At 39.6% G+C, this 20785-nt stretch overlaps 1 protein-coding gene and 1 pseudogene across 8 annotated transcripts in view; both read left to right on the top strand.

Annotated features, from left to right (window-relative positions):
* KLHL7 (kelch like family member 7) overlaps positions 1 to 20785 on the top strand; it is a 71583-nt gene that overhangs the window by 5547 nt on the left and 45251 nt on the right. For 2 of the 7 annotated variants that reach the window (XM_030795698.1, XM_030795702.1), the window contains exons 2-5: positions 12463 to 12565; positions 13374 to 13467; positions 13736 to 13860; positions 14437 to 14475. In XM_030795698.1, the coding sequence (XP_030651558.1) occupies positions 12463 to 12565; positions 13374 to 13467; positions 13736 to 13860; positions 14437 to 14475 (361 nt within the window). Of the gene's footprint in view, positions 1 to 5762; positions 6339 to 12462; positions 12566 to 13373; positions 13468 to 13735; positions 13861 to 14436; positions 14725 to 20785 lie in introns of those variants that run through there. The other 5 variants (XM_003270389.4, XM_003270391.4, XM_030795699.1 and 2 more) reach the window with 4 other exon arrangements.
* On the top strand, positions 17297 to 20130 carry LOC115830844 (annotated as a pseudogene). The gene has a single exon (XR_004026345.1). The product of XR_004026345.1 is annotated as a GTP:AMP phosphotransferase AK3, mitochondrial pseudogene (transcript).

Raw genomic sequence — 20785 nt, 5'->3', positions numbered from 1 at the left:
AGGCTGACACAGGTGGATCACCTGAGGAGTTTGAGACCAGTCTGGCTAACATGGTGAAACTCCATCTTTACTAAAAATACAAAAAATTAGCCGGGCATAGTCACACGTGCCTGTAGTCCAAGCTACTCAGAAGACTGAGGCAGGAGAATTGCTTGAACCCGGGAGGCAGAGGTTGCAGTGAGCCAAGATTGCGCCACTGTACTCCAGCCTGGAGACAGAGTGAGACTCCGTCTCAAAAAAAAAAAAAAAAAAAAAAAAAAGACTTACTGCTCTGTGGTAAATGAATTAAAGAGTTTTCAGAGTGCTTGCTGGCAGACCAAATAGGAAGCTGTAGTAGTCCAGTGAGACATGATGGTCCCTTGGACTGAGGTGATAACAGTGGCAGCCACAAGCAACATCAATGAAGGAAAGGTGATAGATTAAAAAGACAATAAAATCAGCAGGACTTGGTGATGATAACTGCCATATGTAGTTGTGATAACTAAATTAGGTAACCAAATTAAGATAACTTAAAATACGACCTGATAGCAAGTAATATCTCAGTAAGTGTTAGCTATTTGTGTTGTGATGCTGGTAGGTGATTGGATGTTGAGGGATTCAGCATAAGGTGTCACTTACGATCTCTAGGGTTCTGGAATGCATAACTAAATGGATGATGACACTATTCACTGAGAAAGGAGGTATTGGAAAAGGATCAAAGCATTGGGGAAAGGATTATAATTTGTGTTTTAGATGTGTTTAGTTTGTGATATCATTGGGACACTGAAGTATATATGACAAATTGACAGGTCTGGAAAGTTGTGGGTTAGATGTATACATTTGTGAATTATCTTCCTGTAGAAGATAACTTCTTCATTGAAGCTGTGAAGAGTCAAGAGTCCAGAATAAAGGATAGGAAATGGGCCTATGGAGGAGATAACAAAGGAATCACCAGAAGAATAGGAGAAAAATGAGAGTTTTGAAAATTGGAAAGAAATTGTTTCTCCTTCCCAGGAAGTCAGGATGGCCAAATGGTCTAAAGCACTGTGTTCAGAGGAGGACTGCAACTTTTGAAGCTGATAAAAGGTCAGAATAAGATTAAAACTAAAAATACTTATAGTGGGACATAGCAACACAGAGTGGTTTGTTGACTGTAGTAAGACTTACTTTGATGGGGAGACAAATGGGAGTCAGATTAATGTAAGCTGGAGTAGAATATGAGGAAATTCAGGCAGCTGTTTTGAGAAATTTGGCCTTGAAGGGAGAGGGAGTCAAACGAAGGTTGCTGGGTTTTATTTGTTTAAATGGGAAAGATATAGGTGTCTTTAAAAACTAGCGGGAAAAAGAGATATAGAGGTTGGATATATATAAGACAGAGTGGGTAATTAATAGATAATTCCTGATATGAGATCCAAAGCAAATGTGATTAATCTCAGACAGGGGTGGGGGTGGGGCAGTTCCTCTTCCATAAGAAGTGGGAAGGAGGGGATTGATAGTAGGTATGTTTGGAATCAGAACAATGAAGGAGTTTCTATCCAGTGATTTCTATTTTCTCTAAAAAAAAAAATAGAATGAGATCATCTGCTAAAATGAAGGAGGAAGAAGGCAAAGCTGGAGGTTGAGGAAAGTAGTCTTTGCGAAGAATAGAAATGGAATTATGGCTGTCAGTATTTTTGAAGATTCTTTTGAGGTTGTCATGAACTTAGGTTGAATATTAAGCTATCCTTCAAAGCCCTATCTTTTGTTCTTTTTACCTGAAGAGGAGGCAAAAATGAGGAGGCTAATATAGGCAGGTCACGGTCTTAACTTTCAATCCCATGGAAACATTTTTCTATCACTTGGTGGAATCACTTTTCTTTTGGGCCTCCAAATCTCTAAACTAACAGAACCCACTAGCAGAAAGACTAATTGCTGAGATTAGAAGCAAAATTTTTGTAAGTGAATCATTAAGTGTAATATTGAAGGGAGCCAGGCCAGGCACAGTGGCTCACGCCTGTAATCCCAGCACTTTGGGAAGCTGGGGCGGGCGGATCACTTGAGGCCAGGAGCTCACGACTAGCCTGGCCAACATGGTGAAACCCCATCTCTACTAAAAATACAAAAATTAGCCGGGTGACGCATGCCTGTAATCCCAGCTACTCAGGGGGCTGAGGCATGAGAATAGCTTGAACCCAGGAGGCGGAAGTTGTTGTGAGCCAAGATCATGCCATTGCACTCCAGCCTGGGCAGCAAGAGCGAAACTCTGTCTCAAAAAAAACCCCAAATATTGAAGGGAGCCTCTTCCATTTTTTGGTTGCCAGCCTGTTAATTCCTGCTACAGAGAGACCATTCTGTCTATATAAATTATATCAGATTAGCTTATTTGAGAATGAATTCTGCTACTAAAAAAGAACCTTGAAAAGCACGAATGTAAGAAGCTGAAAGGAAATCAGGCATCTTGAGCTCATATCTATCCCACTTCCTCACTTTGTCAAATGAGAGAGGAGTTGCTAATCTAATTAAGTTAGGACTGAAGACACTGCTGTTTTATTAATGGTAAAGTTACTCTGTTGAGAGCTACCTTGTTGTATTTAAGGACTCCATCTGCTGAGTAGGACAGGTAAGGTATGTGTTATGATGGACTCCATAAGCTGGGTTTGGGCCAAGCCATCTCTCTCATTTTTCCCATGTAGGACATATGACTGTGCAGCTTCCAAAATTTAGATTATTGGGATATGTAGGGGTAATTTAAAGGTTGGCTTATCAAGCAAAGCCTCATTTTCCAACTTTGTTTTATGAGAGAAGCACTGCATATGGCAGATTAACAAGTACTTGCCCTTCAGTCAAAAGTGCATCTTGTTATGTCTCGTTTGGTTATTGATCCTTCCTTATATAAACAACCTGAGTTGAGAATCTCAGTGGGCTGAATGATAGAATTCAGGCACCAAAGCCCCACCCCAAACCTCCAGCACAAAGTAGCTGGACCAAGTAGCTGTAAGTTCTTTTTTCCAAGTTTGCCTTGTCTTTTGGGCTATTTTCTTACTAGCTCAGGGAATGCCTTGTTCTATCTTAAATGCTTATGTGGCTGCTTTCCTCTACCAATAACTGTTCTTTTTTGTATCGTCTGAAGACCAGCTTAAGAGGTTATTTAAATTTTTACCCAAGAAAGCTTTGAAATGGGTGGATAACTATTAACACCAGGCCTTGAGATACTACAGGCTGGCAATTCACTTCTATTTCCCATCTCAAATTTTTCTAAGCCAAGGTGTCATTCTTAGCTCTCCAGATGTTCTGTGGTGAACCAAATGACAGCCTAAAGCACTCCATATAATTCTGTATTAGCAACACAGAACCTCCCAAATCTGACTGTTATGAGCCCTCTCATGATTAAATTCCAACATCTATGCTCTTCCTCTGAATTAACATGAAAGGCAATTGAATTCCAAATATGTGCTCACCCTGGTTTCTTATACTGTTCAGTTTAGTCAGCCAGAAAACATTTGCTTGAGTGTTTGGGTACAGTCAGGGTAGCTTCTTCAGCAGCTGCAATGTGGGCTGGCTTCCATTGGAATGGATTTAGTTAGCTTAGCACCTCCAAAGCTGAATTTCTCCAATTTCAAGGTAGTCGATGCCACACTTTTCCAGTATGTCAGAACATCCCTAGGATTGATATAAGAAGATCTCTCATCTCTATAACAAACAGCCCAGATGTTGACATATTATTTATACAATCCTAACCCACATTATTTTTTGCAGCCAAAAACAGAATATAAACTTTGGTTTCTGGGGAACAGAGGGTTTTCAAAGAAAACATAACAATCTTGGCTTTTGGCTTGCCAGTCTGAATCAGCTTTCTATAATCTACAGACTCTAGGGCTAAACTCAGTTGGGAGGAATCCTCCATGCTTATAGGGGCACTATTTACCATCTATAGAAGAGATTTCTTCAATGTATATTGATGCTTCTCTGGCATAGGACTCGTTCTCGTTCTTTTTTTTTTTTTTTTTTTTGAGATGGAGTCTTGCTCTGTCGCCCAGGCTGGAGTGCAGTGGCGCGATCTCGGCTCCCTGCAACCTCTGCCTCCCAGGTTCAAGCAATTCTCCTGCCTCAGCCTCCCGAGCAGCTGGGATTACCGGCGTCCACCACCACATCTGGCCAATTTTTTGTATTTTAGTAGAGATGGGGATTTACCACGTTAGCCAGGATGTCCTCGATCTCCTGACCTCGTGATCTGCCCGCCTCGGCCTCCCAAAGTGCTGGGATTACAGGAGTGAGCCACCGCACCCGGCCAGGACTCATTCTTTCTCTTAGACAATTGTTAGAAATTTGCCAGGGTGATAATACTCAGCTACCAGGTATCATAGAGTTTCCCTTCTTTCCCTATTATCCATCCTGCACATTTAAAGCTTAATTTTGATATCTTTTTTGAATCCTCTGTTCCTGGCAACATAATGCTGAAAGGATTGAGTTCTATCTAATGACAAAGACTTCTCTCATTTTTGAAAGGAGAGTGATTTACATTTGTAGCCAGCAGTTCTGCAGAGCAGTTTGTGGCCTTGCATTCCTTGCAATTCTGAGCTTCCTGATTGTTCTGCACCTTTCTGTGCCCATTAAGATCCTGTCATGCTGTGAAATTCCTTGTATGTATGAATCCTGTCTCTTGGAGGGGTTTGTCCTCCTTTCCTCTCCATTTGTCTCAGCTGGAGAATGGCCTTTAACATTCCTTTAAGGCCCGTGGTCCCACAGGGACCAATATGTCCCTTACAGCATGCTCCTCAGTATTTGAAATTTCTAGGCCTTGCAAACTCAGCAGCAGTGCAGACATGTTCCTTTCTGTTACCTATTTGTGTCAAAATGGGCTATGTCTCTAGTGTTGCGTTTTCCTCTATGGTACATCTGTTCTTTCAGGCAGCCTCAGCTGACTTGTTAACCTGCTTAAGTTGGATCTTTTTCTTTCTACATCAGGTATCTGACCTTTTTAGATTAGAGTACCTTTCTTTTTCTTTTCCTTATGATTTTGGTGTTTGTTTTGCTTGCATACTTATTCCTCTAATGCTTTTCCTACAGAGCTTCCCCTAGTGGGAAATAAGAGAGCAGATGTGTTGAGAATTAGTTCAGTTACTGCCAGCCTTCACTACTCTCAGAAAGGTAATTCTAATTGTGGGGATGTCCAGCATATAACTTAGAGCTGGACTACTTTTGGGTTATTTGACTTACTTTAATGTGATCTAGTACTCTCCCTTAGAGTCTTAGTTCCACAAACTTCTCAGTTCTACTATATACCATATGCCGTATAGCAAATACCACACCTGTCTTCCCAGCAATATCACCTTGAAAATTACTTAATAACGCAAGAAATACTCTTGCTGATCTTTCTCCTTTTCAAATCTGTCTGAACTTAATTGTAATGGCCTATTATAGTTGTCCTATTCTTTAAGAGAAATCCTCTAATTTTCTCGTAATATCTTTAGCATTAAGAGGAATCATAAAATTTTCCTAGATCCAGGCCTTTTTTTTTTTTTCGAGATCAAGTCTTGCTCTGTCACCCAGGCTGGAGTGCAGTGGCATGATCTCAGCTCACTGCAACCTCTGCCTCCCTAATGATTCTCCTGCCTCAGCCTCCCAAGTAGCTGCTATTACAGACACGCGCCACCACGCCTGGCTAATTTTTGTATTTTTAGTAGAGTCAGGGTTTTGCCATGTTGGCCAGGCTGGTCTTGAACTCCTGACCTCAGGTGATCGACATGCCTTGGCTCCCAAAGTGCTGATCCAGGCCTTTCTGAGAGAACTGTTTTAATCTACTCCCGAATTCTTACTTCTCTTCTTCTATTCCTGTTTGGTCCATAACACCTTCCTTGAATAAGTAACAACAAAAATAGCTTTTTTTTTCTTGGTCCCAGCTCTTAAAGGGCAATTATGCCAAAGTCTTCTTTCCTTTGCAAAGCTGTTTGGCCTGACCTGGCATATGTCTCCCTTAAGGAAGGCAGTTCCTCTTTTCCTTCTGCTTAGTCTAGGTATCGTCCTTTGTTTTTCCTTCACTATCCCACTTGCCTTATTCTAATCGTGTATGTGTTTAAGTTCAATCCTGTTTTTCTTTGCTTTTCTGACAAATGTGATTTCTAGAGAAGTCTTTTTAATGTTTCTTAGGATTTGCGTTTATTATTGCTTTATTGAGGCTTTTCTAGTAAGTAATCCAAGAAAATTATTTACCCCGTCTAATAAGGGCCTCATTTCCCTTTATATTTTCAGTGATTTAAATCTACCACCCAGCTATAGTTGAATCTACAATCTGCTCAGGGATTTATACTCAATGCCAATTTGATATCATGCTGGGAGGGACTGATTGCAGAACCTTCTTGACAAGCCACATAAATCTAAAGGTTAGTCATTCCTCAGTCTCCATTTTGGAATATAACAAAGGATAGAACGTGGGGCAGTTGACTGCATGCCTCTTACTAATGACAGCACATGCGATTAAAAGCTAATCCTCATACAGTGTTTTAGCGCTTACATGGACCCAGCTGCCTTTTGTAATCCTGTCAGGTAAGCTTGATAGAGAGCAAAAGGTCATGATACCAACAGATGCCTGAAATGTCTGCTTCTTCTGAGGTGAGCCTTTACTAGAACCAAAGGATTCTTCCTGTAAAAGTCCCCAAATCTTACAGGCCCTAAAGCAGCACCAAAGTTTCTTTCTCTATGACGTGTTGAGTATCTATGCATACATATTTGAGGACCCGTCACTACTAGTTCTTACTGTAGGACATTGACCTGAGCATTAAATTGGGCTTTCTGTTCTTCCTTCCCTAAACTAAACTTACCCACCCAGTCTGAGGCAGAGTAGCTGATGAGCAGGAACAGTTCTCTCCTGCCAGAGGAGCAAGCCTGCCCCGATGATTGATGTCCCACTTTTGGGGCAGACCTAGGAAAGAAGAATGAGCCGGAATGCCTGGCTATGTGTTGTCGGTGACCTCTGCCACACTCTTGTGCATCCTGTATTCACTCTTCCACATGTGATGGATGGAGACTGAAACTTCCTTCTCAGTACTTACCTTCCCAGGGGAAGAGGGAGTACATTATGGGTGAGGAATCTAATGGTTCCCTAAATGATTAAGTTATCTCAATATCATTTTTGATTATCTGATCTCTTACCACATTATTTCCTAGACTTTTTTTTTTTTTAAGAACAGTTTTAATTTCATAGAAAATTTGAGCCAGGTGTGGTAGCTCGTGCCTGTAATCCCTATACTTTGAGAGACCAAGGTAGTAAGATTGCCTTAATCTGGTCGTTGGAGACTAGCCTGGGCAACACAGTGAGACCTCATCTCTACAAAAGATAAAAAAATTAGCCAGGCATGGTGGCACATGCCTGTGGTCCCAGCTACTTGGGAGGAGGGATGGGAGGGTCACTTGAGCCCACCCACCCCAGTTTGAGGCTGCAGTAAGCTGAGATTGCACCACTGCACTCCAGCCTGGATGATAGAGCAAGACCCTGTCTCAAAAAATAAAAAGAAAAATTGAGCAGACAGTATAGTATTTACGTTTATTCCCTCACCTCTTTCTCTACACACAGTTACCCCTATCATTAACATATTGCATTAGTGTGGTATGTTTGTTACAATTGATGAGTCAATATTGTTACTTTTTTTTTTTTTTTTTTCGAGACAGAATCTCGCTGTGTTGTCTAGGCTGGAATGTAGTGGTACAATCTCTGCTCACTGCAACCTCTGCCTCCTGGGTTCAAGCGATTCTCATGCCTCAGCCTCCTGAGTAGCTGGGATTACAGGCGTGAGCCACCACATCCAGCTAATTTTTGTATTTTTAGTGGAGACAGGGTTTCGCCATGTTGGCTAGGCTGGTCTCGAACTCCTCAAGTGATCCACACATCTCAGCCTCCCAAAGTGCTGGGATTACAGGGGTAAGCCACTGTGCCTAGCCCCCAGTATTGTTACATATTATTAACATTCATAGTTTACATTAGGGTTGACTCTGTGTTGTATACGTTACAGGTTTTGACAAATGTATAATGACATGTATCCACCATTACAATAGCCTACAGAATAATATTCACTGCCCTAAACATGTCCTGTTCACCTTATCACTACATTTTTGAAATGGTATCTTTATCATATATCAAATTGCCACTTAATGAAGATCCCTCACCTTTTTTTTGTTTCTCAATATTATTTTGTTGCTTCTATGACTTGGGATTTTTTTCTCACTTGTGTTTCTTTATGGCTTATTTCTCATACAAGATAGCTATTTGTGTCTGGCCATTTTACTGACTTTCCTTGTTATTTCTATAAGTGTAAGTTGATTTATCTTTATCTTCTTACTAATTTGGCTAAGATTTCCAGAGCAAGGTTGAATAACAGTAATGACAAGGATTTGTATACCTGGTTTGTTTTATTTTATCATTATTTTATTTATTTTATTTTATTTTTGACTGAGTCTCACTCTCTCACCCAGGCTGGAGTGCTGTGGCACAATCTCAGCTCACTGCAACCTTTCGCCCCTGGGCTCAAGCGATCCTCCCACCTCAGCCCCCCAAGTAGCTGAGACCACAAATGCGTGCCACCACACCTGGCTATGTTTTTGTATTTTTGGTAGAGATGGGTTTTACCATGTTGCCCAGGCTGACCTTGAACTCCTGAGATCAAGCCATCTGCCCACCTCGGCCTCCCAAAGTGCTTGGGATTACAGGCATGAGTCACCACACCCAGCCCCATATACCTTGTTTCAAGATTGAAATGAGAACATGTCTGATGTTTCACTATTACATGTGATGTCTGCTGTTGATTTCTTAAAAAAAATTTTGTTTTAACTGACAAATAATAGTTGTACTTATAGGGAATGTGGTGATGTTTCAATGCATATAATGCGTAGTGAACAAATCAGGCTAATTAGCATATCCATTCTCTCAAACACTTATTATTTCTTTTTGTTGGGAACATTCAATATCTTGTTTCTAGAATCTAATATTTATTATTATTATTTTATTAGAGACAGGGTCTTGCTCTGTCACCCAGGCTGGAGTGCAGTGGCATGATCATAGTTCAGTGCAACCTCAAACTCCTGGGCTCAAGTGATCCTCCCGTTTCAACCTACCAAGTAGCTGGGACTACAGGCATGTGCCACCACACCTGGCTAATTTTTTATTTTTAGTAGAGTCAGGGTCTCACTATGTTGCTTAGGCTGGCCTTGAACTCCTGGCTTCAAGCAATTCTGCCTTAGCCTACCAAAGTGCTGGGATTACAGGTGTAACCCACTGCTCCCAGCCTGAATCTTTTACTGTTAACTATAGTCATCCTACAGTGATATAGAATACTAGAACTTTTTCCTCCCATCTTGCTGTAATTTTATGTCCTTTAACAAACCTCTCTCTATCCCTCCTTCCCTCTCCCCTTCCCTCTACCCTTTCCAGCCTCTAATATCTTCTGTTCTGCTTTTTACTTGGATAAGATCAACCTTTTTAGCTTACACATATGAGTGAGAACATGTAGCATTTAACTTTCTGTTCCTAGTTTATTTCAACTAACATAATGTCTTCCAGTTCCATCCACATTGCCATGAAAGACAGGATTTCATTCTTTGCTATGGCTGAATAGTATTCCATGGTGTATATATACCACATTTTCTTTATCAATTCATCTATCATTGGACACCTAGGTTGACTCTGTATCTTGGCTGTTGTGCTTAGTGCTGCAGTAAACATGGGGGTGCAGATGTCTCTTTGTTATAATGATATCACTGGAGTACAGTGATGCAATCACAACTCAGTGCAACCTCCACCTCTGGGGATCAAGTGATCCTCTTACCTCAGCACCACCCCCACCCCCAGTCACACACCACCATCCCTGGCTAATTTTTGTATTTTTTTTGTGGAGACAGAGTTTCATCATGTTGCCCAGGCTGGTCTCAAATTCCTAGGCTCAAGCAATCCACCTGCCTTGGCCTCCCAAAATGCTAGGATTGCAGGTGTGAGCGACCACACCCAGGCCCCATTTCTTGTCTGTGGATATACCTTTCTTTAGCTTATTGGTAACAGGAGGAACCTTTCACTATAGGTCAGTCCCATCTTTTTTTTTTTTTTTTTCTTTTTTTTTTTGAGATGGAGTCTTGCTCTGTTGCCCAGGCTGGAGTGCAGTGGCTCGATCTCAGCTCACTGCAAGCTCCTCCTCCTGGGTTCACACCATTCTCCTGCCTCAGTCTCCTGAGTAGCTGGGACTACAGGTGCGCACTACCATGCCTGGCTAATTTTTTGTATTTTTAGTAGAGGCGAGGTTTCACTGTGTTAGCCAGGATGGTCTCGATCTCCTGACCTCGTGATCCGCCCGCCTCAGCCTCCCAAGATGCTGGGATTACAGGCGTGAGCCTCCGCACCCGGCAGTCCCATCTCTTATTGGAAATTATCAGTCTATTGTAGTACAGGCAAATAAATGTACCATTTGGATACAAAAGACTCTTCCGACTTATTTTCCCCACCCCTCCAACCATTAATATCCAGCTGGACATTAATCTTAGACTAAAACTCAGTTGCTGTACAAATATCTACATTTCTTTTTCTTTTTTTTTTTTTTTTTGAGACAGAGTCTGGCTCTGTCGCCCAGGCTGGAGTGCAGTGGCACCATCTCGGCTCACTGCAAGCTCCGCCTCCCGGGTTCAGCCATTCTCCTGCCTCAGCCTCCGGAGTAGCTGGGACTACAGGCGCCCGCCATCACGCCCTGCTAATTTTTTTGTACTTTTAGTAGAGACAGGGTTTCACTATGTTGGCCAGGACGGTCTCGAACTCCTGACCTTGTGATCCGCCCACCTCGGCCTCCCAAAGTGCTAGGATTACAGGCTTGAGCCACAGCGCCTGGCCAGATCTACATTTCTTCAACCTCCTTCAGTGCCTATAAAGTCATTCTACTTATAAACTCTGTTGTTGAATATGCCTTGGAGATGTTTTTGCTGTATTTTGGTTTAGCCCTATGTTTCATGGAAGTTCCATCACTAGCCATAGATTTCTCCCCATAATCTGATATAATCTGATTTGCTTGATGCTTCATCATCTTTATTCTTCACTCCCCACCCCTTTCTCCCTCTCCTTCTCTCCCTCCTTTGACGTCCAAGGCAACTTGATCACTTGTTTTTTGGTGGTAACCAAATAGTTAACTTGGTTCTGCTACTTGGTATTTTTTGGTGTAGTATGTAGCAAAATCACCTGAAAGATCTGCCTCTGTACCCCCTCCCCAAATGAAATAAAATTTAAAAATTCAGGACACTATGAGAATAAAAATAGCTTTAGTTATAAACCTGCATATAAGTTTTAAGCAATAGTCAGTACTAGGCCTTATTTGAAAATCTTCAAATAAGCTGTAAAAGTGAAATTTTGTTCATTTCCTAACCTGCTATTTGAGGCTTATTTTCTCTCTCATTCTAAACATTATTATTTTATTTTGATTTATCTTCACAAAATAATACAATAAGAAATAACGGAGATTTATCTATCAGAAACTATATTAACAGTTTTAGTAAAATACTTAAAATTTGCAAAATGCAAATCCTTTGAGCCATGAAGCCAATCTTAGATTTGTAAGCGATATTTTTTTACTCTGAATATACTATTTGCCTCATATTCCCAGTGCCTAAGACAGTGTTTAACACATTGTATACACCAAGTTTTCTGTAAGCCTAACCTCTATATTTTGTCTTCAACTTCATTAAGAAATTAAGATTTTATTTGGCAAAAAGGACATTTATTTTTCTTGATATTCATTTATAAGTGTTCTAGTAAGCCTTAAATTTTTTTATTATTCCGTTTTCCCCACATTTTAATTATTTACTCAGAGCTGCCTTCTTTAAGCAGCTTATGGTGATACTATTTTGACTTTGGTCAGAAATCAGAATTTAAAACTGGCTGCTATCCAGCTTCTATCAGAAGTGCATTTGAGAGAAGTGTTATTTAAGAAAAGATTGCTGAAAGGACATTTAGTTCATCTCGTCTGTATTCTGAGCTGTTTCTGTTTCAAGTTAGATCTGTGAATGCTACTTTCTTAGGAAATGCAGTATATGTTCTCAATTTCATCAAGGATAAATAATGGAAAATAAATCATATAAAAACTAATTGCTGTGTTTGAAAAACTGTCAGGATGTCAGGGGCACTGCCATGATATCATTGAATTTCCCCCCGGAAAAGCTTACCATGAGAAATGTCTTAGAATCTGTGTCAGAAAAAAAAAAAAAGACTTCTCTGAAGGGTTAGTAGACTTGTTTGTTTCTGATTATGAGGAACTTTTTCTTTCCTCTTGACTGTTGGAAAACTCAATGCAAAATTTTTATACTACATGGCAGCAACTCTGTAAGTCCTTCCTAAATATGTCTTCAAAAGAAATTCTGTGCTGGAAAAAGATTGGCTTTAAATAGAAAATAGAGATAAAGCATTTGGCAAGCACCTTTTTAATATGTATTGCCAAGCCAGGCTAGTGAGCCTCTTTTTATTTTATATATTTTTCCTTTGATTAGAAAACGTTGTGTGACGTGATCCTCATGGTCCAGGAAAGAAAGATACCTGCTCATCGTGTTGTTCTTGCTGCAGCCAGTCATTTTTTTAACTTAATGTTCACAAGTAAGTATCTTAAGGTAAAACATGCCATTATTTCTTCTATGAGAATGAAGTAAAATCTAAAAGAGAATATGTCATTTTTCTAATTTTTAAAGCAGTTAAGAACTTAAGGCCACAGAACAATGAAGAGATTGAAAAAGTAGTCGTCTGATAACCAAAGGAAAAAATGTCCTTTCATTAGACCTAAAGGCCTGATGCCTTTACTGATGGAGGTACAGCTCCTACTTAAAAGCCCAGGGTTGAGGTGGAGGTTGCAGTGAGCCAAGATCGCGCCACTGCACTCCAACCTGGGCATCAGAGCGAGACTCTGTCTCAAAAAAAAAAAAAAGAAAGCCCAGGGTTTTCTTTTTAACCTTAGGTGGAAAGACAAAGAAGCAGATAAATTTCATAATATTTTAGCCGGCAAGTTAAACTTAAAAAAAAAAAAAAAAAAATAGCTGTAGCATATTGTGCTAGAAAGAACCCTGGATTTAGTGTTCAGAACTGGGTCCAAGTCCTACTTCCTCTACTAAGTACTATTTTATGAGCTTGGGAAAAAAACAAAATCTAGTTTTATGTTTCTGTTAATATGGTCTTTAAAAAAAAAAGTAGTAAACTAATTCACTCTTTTCTCAGCTTAATTTAAGGCACATCTTGTGTGGAGAATTAATTTACATTTACTATAGGAATGTTGGGCTTGCTGGGGTGTTTTCTTCCAGAGAGAACTGTCCCGTTATTTTTCTCCATATTTAACATGGCCTGGAATGCCGTGGTTCCTCAGTCAAACTTGTGGTAGTACAGATGCCATTTATGTTTCTTCTCTTCATTTTAGCGAACATGCTTGAATCAAAGTCCTTTGAAGTAGAACTCAAAGATGCTGAACCTGACATTATTGAACAACTGGTGGAATTTGCTTATACTGCCAGGTGAGTTAAGGATTATTTTTGTTTTAGAGAAGTCATGTTGGTATCTACCATGGCAAAGCATTGTTGTAACAAATGGTTGCACTACAAATTCTTCAGAATGAAAAACCACAAGGATGAAAGAGTTTGAGTATCCTATGCCATACTAATTCAAGGACTGAAAGTTTAATTTTGTGTTTAATTTCAGGGGCTATTAGGATACATTCCACAGTAACATTTAAATAATAAAAAATCATGGGTAACTAATATTCCCTCTAACTTAAATTTGCAGAATTTCCGTGAATAGCAACAATGTTCAGTCTTTGTTGGATGCAGCAAACCAATATCAGATTGAACCTGTGAAGAAAATGTGTGTTGATTTTTTGAAAGAACAAGTTGATGCTTCAAATTGTCTTGGTAAGAAATATCAGATTCCTGTTGTGTGTTTATTTTGTTTTATCCTCAATTTGTAATTTAATTTTTTAAAAAGGCTGATTTTAAGTATCCTCATTTAACCTTAAAGACATTGTTCACTAGAACATTTTCTAGTAATAAAATTTAAGAGGGGCTTAGAGAGATGCATATTAATCTTGGCAGCAGCAAGCTTATTAAATATTATATCAACATTTTCTAAAACACATAATGGTTTTTCATGGATCTAGGACAAGGAATAAGGATTGCATGTGGTGACAGTAACATGATTATGAGTGTTTCCTTTTATTTAAGCACTTATGATATGCTAAAGTCTATCACAGATGAGGCAACTTATAGTTAGGTAACTTGCCTGAGGTCACATAGCTAGTATATGAAGGAGCTGGGATTGGAACTCAAGTAATATAATTCTTAACTACTACACCTTGCTGCCTCCCCACATTGTCAAAATGCTGTTTTATACTAGAAAACATAACCTTAGTCTATAAATTAATATACTGACTGAGGGACTGCTATAGCCATTTTGAAACTATTAATAAAGTATTTTCTATTTTGTGATAGGAGAAGCAGAAAAAGTTGATCAGAGCCTTCCAGAGTGTGGTATGCTTTTCACTGTGTGATGATCCTTAGTGGCACATGAATGAACTTCCAGATGTTTGTGCAGTAGCCCACCCTTATCTGCAGGATACGTTCCAAGACCCCCAGTGAATGCCTGAAACTGCAGATAGTACTGAATCCTATATATACTGTGTTTTTTATGATACATACATGCCTATGATGAAGTTTAATTTCTAAATTAGACAGTAAAAGATTAACAACAATAATAATAAAATAGAACAACTTTAACAATATGCTAGCATCACTACTCTTATATTTTGGGGCCATTATTAAGTAAAATAAGGGTTACTTGAACAGAGCACTGCAATACTAGTCCACTTCATAACCAGGATGGTTTCTTAAGTGACAGATGGACAGGTAGGTTATACAGCATGGATATGCTGGTCAAAGGGATGGTTTCTGTCCCGGGCAGGATGGAGCAGGATGATGTGAGATTTCATCACACAACTCAGAACAGCACACAATTTCAAACATATGAATTGTTTATTTCTGGAATTTTCCATTTAATGTTTTTGAACCACAGGAAGCAAAACCATGGATAAGGGGGACTACTCTAATTCCATTTTCCTACCCTTGTTGTGATTCAGAGGCTTTAAAGAAAGGGAAAAGCCCTGGGATAGGAGTGCTAGGAAAGCAGGGAGGAAAGAAAAGTAGAATGAAGGAAAGTATAAAGAGGGGTCAAAGAATCCAGTCAGTGCTAAGATATTTGACCCAGGAGAAAAGAAGAGGGGTGCTAATGACAAGAACGCAAAGACTGATGGAAAGGGCTCCTGGAGATGCTTCAGAATTTTGGCAAGCCTCCTCTGTCCCTAATTTTTGTAGGCTTTCCTCCTTCCGGACACTTTAGTACTCCTTCCTGCATACCCCCTCACTGTGCGCACAGAGAGAGAGATCTTGGAAGGCAGGTGGAAAGAAGCAGAATAAATTTCAGGAGGGAGTAAAAGTCAGGTGAAGGGAATAAAAATGAGACTTAGCCTAATATCCAGAAAAGGAATTGGACTAGATGGAGCAGGAAGAGAAACAGCTATGCAGATGAATATACTGATGGAATTTTTAAAAGGTAGCCATGGGTCTACATATTGAAAAGATCCCTATGTTAGGAAATAAAAGGCCAATCTCTAATCCTACCTGTACAGCAGAGACACTCTGGCATGAGTCCTTCCATCTCTCTGGGCCATAGTTGGGGCTTCACTCGTCAATAAGATTTATATTCGTAAGATTTAAACTTCCATTATATAAATAATTATCTTCAGACAATGTACTATAAAAGGGGAATTACCTTAACTAAGTTTTTGGAAGATGATGGCTTATGTATGTTTCTATAACTCCCTAGCACTCTAAATTTCCTCCTGGGGTGATTCAACTACAAAGAAGAATGGCTGAAATATAGGTAGGTAGTAGATGTGGTGGTGCAAAGCATAGTGTGGAACCTGGAGTGAGTCTGTGCTAAGCACATCTTAGGCTTTGGGCTTCTGAGGAGACCATTTAGCAGTTTTGCTTCTGGATACCTTCTGTCCTTATTGTTCACAAAGCTGGGAGGAAGGACAGCCTAGCAACCTAGAAAGTAGCCTGATTCCTGGCTAAGCTTGTGGCAAAGACAGTGGCCCAGCCAGGTGAGCCAGGTGCCATAGCCCAATAACTAGGGAAACAGCTTCTGCTTGCTTTCTGTTTAGCCCTGAGCATGGCTCTCAATGTCAGCTGATTGGAGAATTCCTATCTTAGTTTTTACCACCTGTCAATTCTCTGCTGCCCAGAAAGGGTCCAACAATCGGGCTTCCACAAATGCTAAAGGAACCGGTGGCAGCTGATGGAATCGGGCAAAGATCATGTAAAAAATTAAACCCAGTACCAGCCTGGCCAACATGGTGAAACCCCATCTCTACCAAAAAAATACAAAAATTGGCGGACCGCAGGCGTGGTGGCACACACCTGTAGTCCCAGCTACTCCGGAGGCTGAGGCGGGAAAATCATTTGAACCAGGAGGCGGAGGTTGCAGTGAGCCGAGATCGTGCCACTGCACTCCAGCTGCATGAGACAGTGAGACCCTGTCTCGGAAAGAAAAAAAAAAAAAGAAACCCAGTAGTTTGAGGAACAGAAAACCAAACTAAACAGCCAAAATGAATGGCTCTTGTAAGGCAAATTTAATGTAAGAAATAGAAGGGAACAAATTAACCAACCGGGCATGGTTGTGCCCGCCTGCAGTCCAAGCTACTCCGGAGGCTCAGGCGGGAAAATCGCTTGAACTGGGAGGCGGAGGTTGCAGTGAGTGAGCCGAGATAGCGCCACTGCACTCTAGCCTGGACTACAGAGTGAGACTCTGCCTCAAGAAAAAAAAAAAAGTGAACTTAAAAATACGATATGTAAAAATATGGTTTTACAGTTTTTTGACATTCAATTGAATTGAAAAATAGAATGGATACTCTTAAAAATCAAACCGAAGAAGATCAAACGGGAAGTTGCCTCATGATACGAAACAAAAATGCAAAGGAAGTCACTAGTGAGCAGATAAAGGGAAGGAAGATACAGGAACTGCAGTGTGAGGTAGAAGTTCCAGAAGGAACAGATGGAGAAAGCAATAATAAAATAAGACCATGACTTCTTTGGGTTTAAAAAAAAAAAAAACTTCAACTTTCGCTCTAAGTTATACTGAGTATTAAACCTGATCAATGAACTAAGATATTCCTCCCTCAGATATATTCTAGTGATATTTTTCACCTTCAAAGATCAAAAGAGAGCTTACATTTGGGGTGATAAAAATATTCTGGAACTAGATAGTGGTGACTGTGGTACAACATTGTGAATGTAGTAAATGTCACGGTAAGCTTTATGTGTATTTTACCACAATAAAAAAAAAGTGACCCTACAGCTAGCAGCTCCCAAAAGAAACTCCCACACCCATTAGCAGTCACTCCCCATTCTTCCTCCGGCAGCCCTGGCAACCATGAATCTGCTTTCTGCCCCTATAAATTTGCCTATTCTGAGTGTTTCATATAAATTGAATCATACCAAAGGTGGCCCTTTGTGTCTGGCCTCTTTGAGCACAGTGTTTTTAGGGTTCATCCATATTGTAGCATTTATCAGTACTTCATTTCTTTTTATGGCCGAATAATATTCCATTGCATGGATATACCAAAATGTGTTTATCCATTTACTGATGGGTGAATGAATTGTTTCCAAGCCAGCACATTTTATAGAGGAAAAGGAAAGCGCTGGTTAACTTGAACAAAAAAAAAATAAAAGTGCTTTCTGCCATCTGGGACCTTGGCTGTGGATCAGGTGAGTGCACAGATCAGACCAAAGCCCTACAGTTGGCATGGCCTGGGCCTCTGTCCATGGTTGCGGGGGCATCTCCACAGCTACTGCATGCAGTGATCATGGGGGCCCCAGCCCTGGGCTTAGGCAAGGGCACTGTGTTGTTGTACATCACCAAACACTTCAGGCTGAGGCACCTCTCCAGCAGGGACTGCTCCAGGACAACATGCTACAGGGCACATAAATTGGTATGTTAGCCAAGGCTTTTCTTGACCAAGGGAAACTCATCCCAAATGATGTTACGACTTGGCTGGCCCGTCATGAACTGAAAAATCTCACCTAATATAGCTGGTTTTCCAAGGACACTGCCATAGGCAGAAGCCCTAGATGAGCTTATCGGATAGACACAATGATTAACTTGTATGTGCCTTTGGAGGTCATTTAAACAACACTTCACTGCTTGCTGTTCATCTGGCCAGTGGCCGAGTCAACTACATTGAATTCAACCCTCCCCAAACTGTGGGCATTGCTGATCTGACTGGGAAGCTTCTCATTCGGCCTGAGAATGATAGACCAGAGACACAGTTATCAAGAGAGTGAAGACTTATGGAGCCAGTCCCAGAACTTTACCAGAAAAAAAAGGGATGTTGGAAACACTCTCCAGAGCAGAAACCAACAAGATTTAACGTCATGTTTATGCTTTCCTACAAACTAAAGTTCCACAAAATCAGAAAGCCCCAGTTACTCCATGAGGAGAAATGATTATAACTAGTAAGAGGAGCAGAACCTCCTTGTCCTTGGATTTAGAGGCTCCTTTTCCTAAGAATGGAGCATGTATAAATAAGAATGTATGCATGTATAAGAATGTATGCATGTATAAATTCTTTGAAAATTATATTATTTCTACAGATTTTATTCTGGATACTAATGATGTGCCAAATTAATCAGGTACTGATTCATCTTTTGAAATCATCTAATGTGTTTTATCCAGTTATCTTCTAGCAGTGTGCAATTCAAAAGCATCATCGGTGTCTAAACTTTTAAAACATCTGTTAGAGCAAAATTAAAAGAGTGATTAGTAGTCTTTTTTCTTCAGTAAGAATAAGTGGTTGATAAAATTTTCATATTTTTCTGGAAAAGTTTTTAAAAGTTACATGTCATTTGGGGAAAATGTCTCATAAGTTTTTGCACAGAGATATTTCTAGCCCTGTGGAACATGGTTTTGTGAGACATCATATCTATAAAATTCCAGAAAAACAGCAACTGGATTTACAGATCTGTTGCAACATGCAAATTCACTGCTGCCTTTACACTAAGAAATTTATAAGCTAGCCATATATGCTATATTTATTTTGTTGTTAAACATACCTTAGGTTTACTCAGAATTTTCAATTTGCTATACAATTATCAATTAGCATATGGGAATATATTACTTTAAGATGACTTGTTTTCTTTTGAAAATACATATGTGCTGAGGGATAAGATTTATGTCAGAAATTGACATTGTAAGTTCTTGGATAAGTTCTCGCAGCACAGTTTAATGAATTTTCATTGGAAAATGTAATTTAAAGACTCACTTTTTCATCTGTTACTCAGGTTCAGAAATGTATGTTTTAAGATCTACTTGCCAGTTTCTCTTTTTGATCCAAACATATGATCTGCCTTGATAAATAACAACATCTGGTACCAAGAAAAAGAAAGAAAAAAGATTAAGAGTAAACCTATGGCACTATGTAAAGTGAACATATTTTGTTGTTACGAAATAGAAATAATAGATCAGGCATGGCTGGGGAGTATTCCCTTTGCATAACAAACACAAGTAGTAAACAGGTATAGCAACAAAAAGAATTTACATAATGGTTAACAGGGATCAGGAAAGTGACTTTCCTGAAAGAGTTATTTATTCCTGATGACATTGATACCTAGTAGTGTTCGCTGCCACCCTATCTTAAGGGGAAAGAATTCTGCTGGTGAGTGTCATCTGAGCAACCATTTAAAAATCCGAATCATTTTAGATTCCTTAGTGGGGCAACAAGGATGCATGCTTATGTACTGTGACTTGGTAGGAGAAGTGGGCCAATATGAGAGGTGGAGATAAAACTCGACTGTCTCCCATGGCATATTTACGTTTACTTGATGCTAAATCAAATGAAACAAGCCCTTGTACAGCTGTTATTAACTGCCTTTGAAAATTTGGCCCTTGTTTCCCAGGAACTTGAAATAAAAATGCCAACAAATGGTTCTTGTGTATTTTGGTGGAAAAAAACTTACTTTCCTTTTCTTTTGATTGAAAAAAAATTATTGTTGATCTTTGAAAATGAATCAAGGCTTTAAAGAGGATTATAGTGGATATTGCATTCTTTATAAAACTTGCCTTAATGCCTATTTGTTTTTATTTTTGTGGGTGCATAGTTGGTATATTTATGGGGTATACAAAATGTTTTGATACAGGCATGCAATGTGAAATAAGCACATCATGGAGAATGGGGTATCCATCCCCTCAAGGATTTATCCTTTGAGTAACAAACAACCCAATTACACTCTTATTTTAAAGTGTACAATTAAGTATTGACTATAGTCACCCTGTTGTGCTATCAAATAATAGGTCTTATTTATTCTTTTTTTTTTTTTGATACTCGTTAATCCTCCCCTCAATCTCCCAACTACCATTCCAGGCCGCTGGTAACCATCTTTCTACTCTCTATGTCCATGAGTTCAACTGTTTTGATTTTTAGATCCCACAAATAAATGAGAATATGTGATGTTTGTCTTTCTGTACCTGGCTTATTTCACTTAACATAATTATCTCCGGTTCCATCTATGCTGTTGCAAATGACTAGATCTCATTCTTTTTTATGGCTGAGTAGTACTCCATTGTGTATATATATACCACAGTTTCTTTACCCATTCATCTGTTGATGGACACTTACGTTGCCTCCAAATCTTAGCTATTGTAGACAGTGCTGCAGCAAACATAAGGATGCAGATGTCTCTTTGATATACTGATTTCCTTTCTTTTGGGTATATACCCAGAAGTGGG

The sequence above is a fragment of the Nomascus leucogenys genome, chromosome 17 (assembly GCF_006542625.1).
Source record: "Nomascus leucogenys isolate Asia chromosome 17, Asia_NLE_v1, whole genome shotgun sequence".
Classification (NCBI taxonomy): Eukaryota; Metazoa; Chordata; class Mammalia; order Primates; family Hylobatidae; genus Nomascus; species Nomascus leucogenys.
This window is presented reverse-complemented; position numbering and strand designations above follow the sequence as displayed.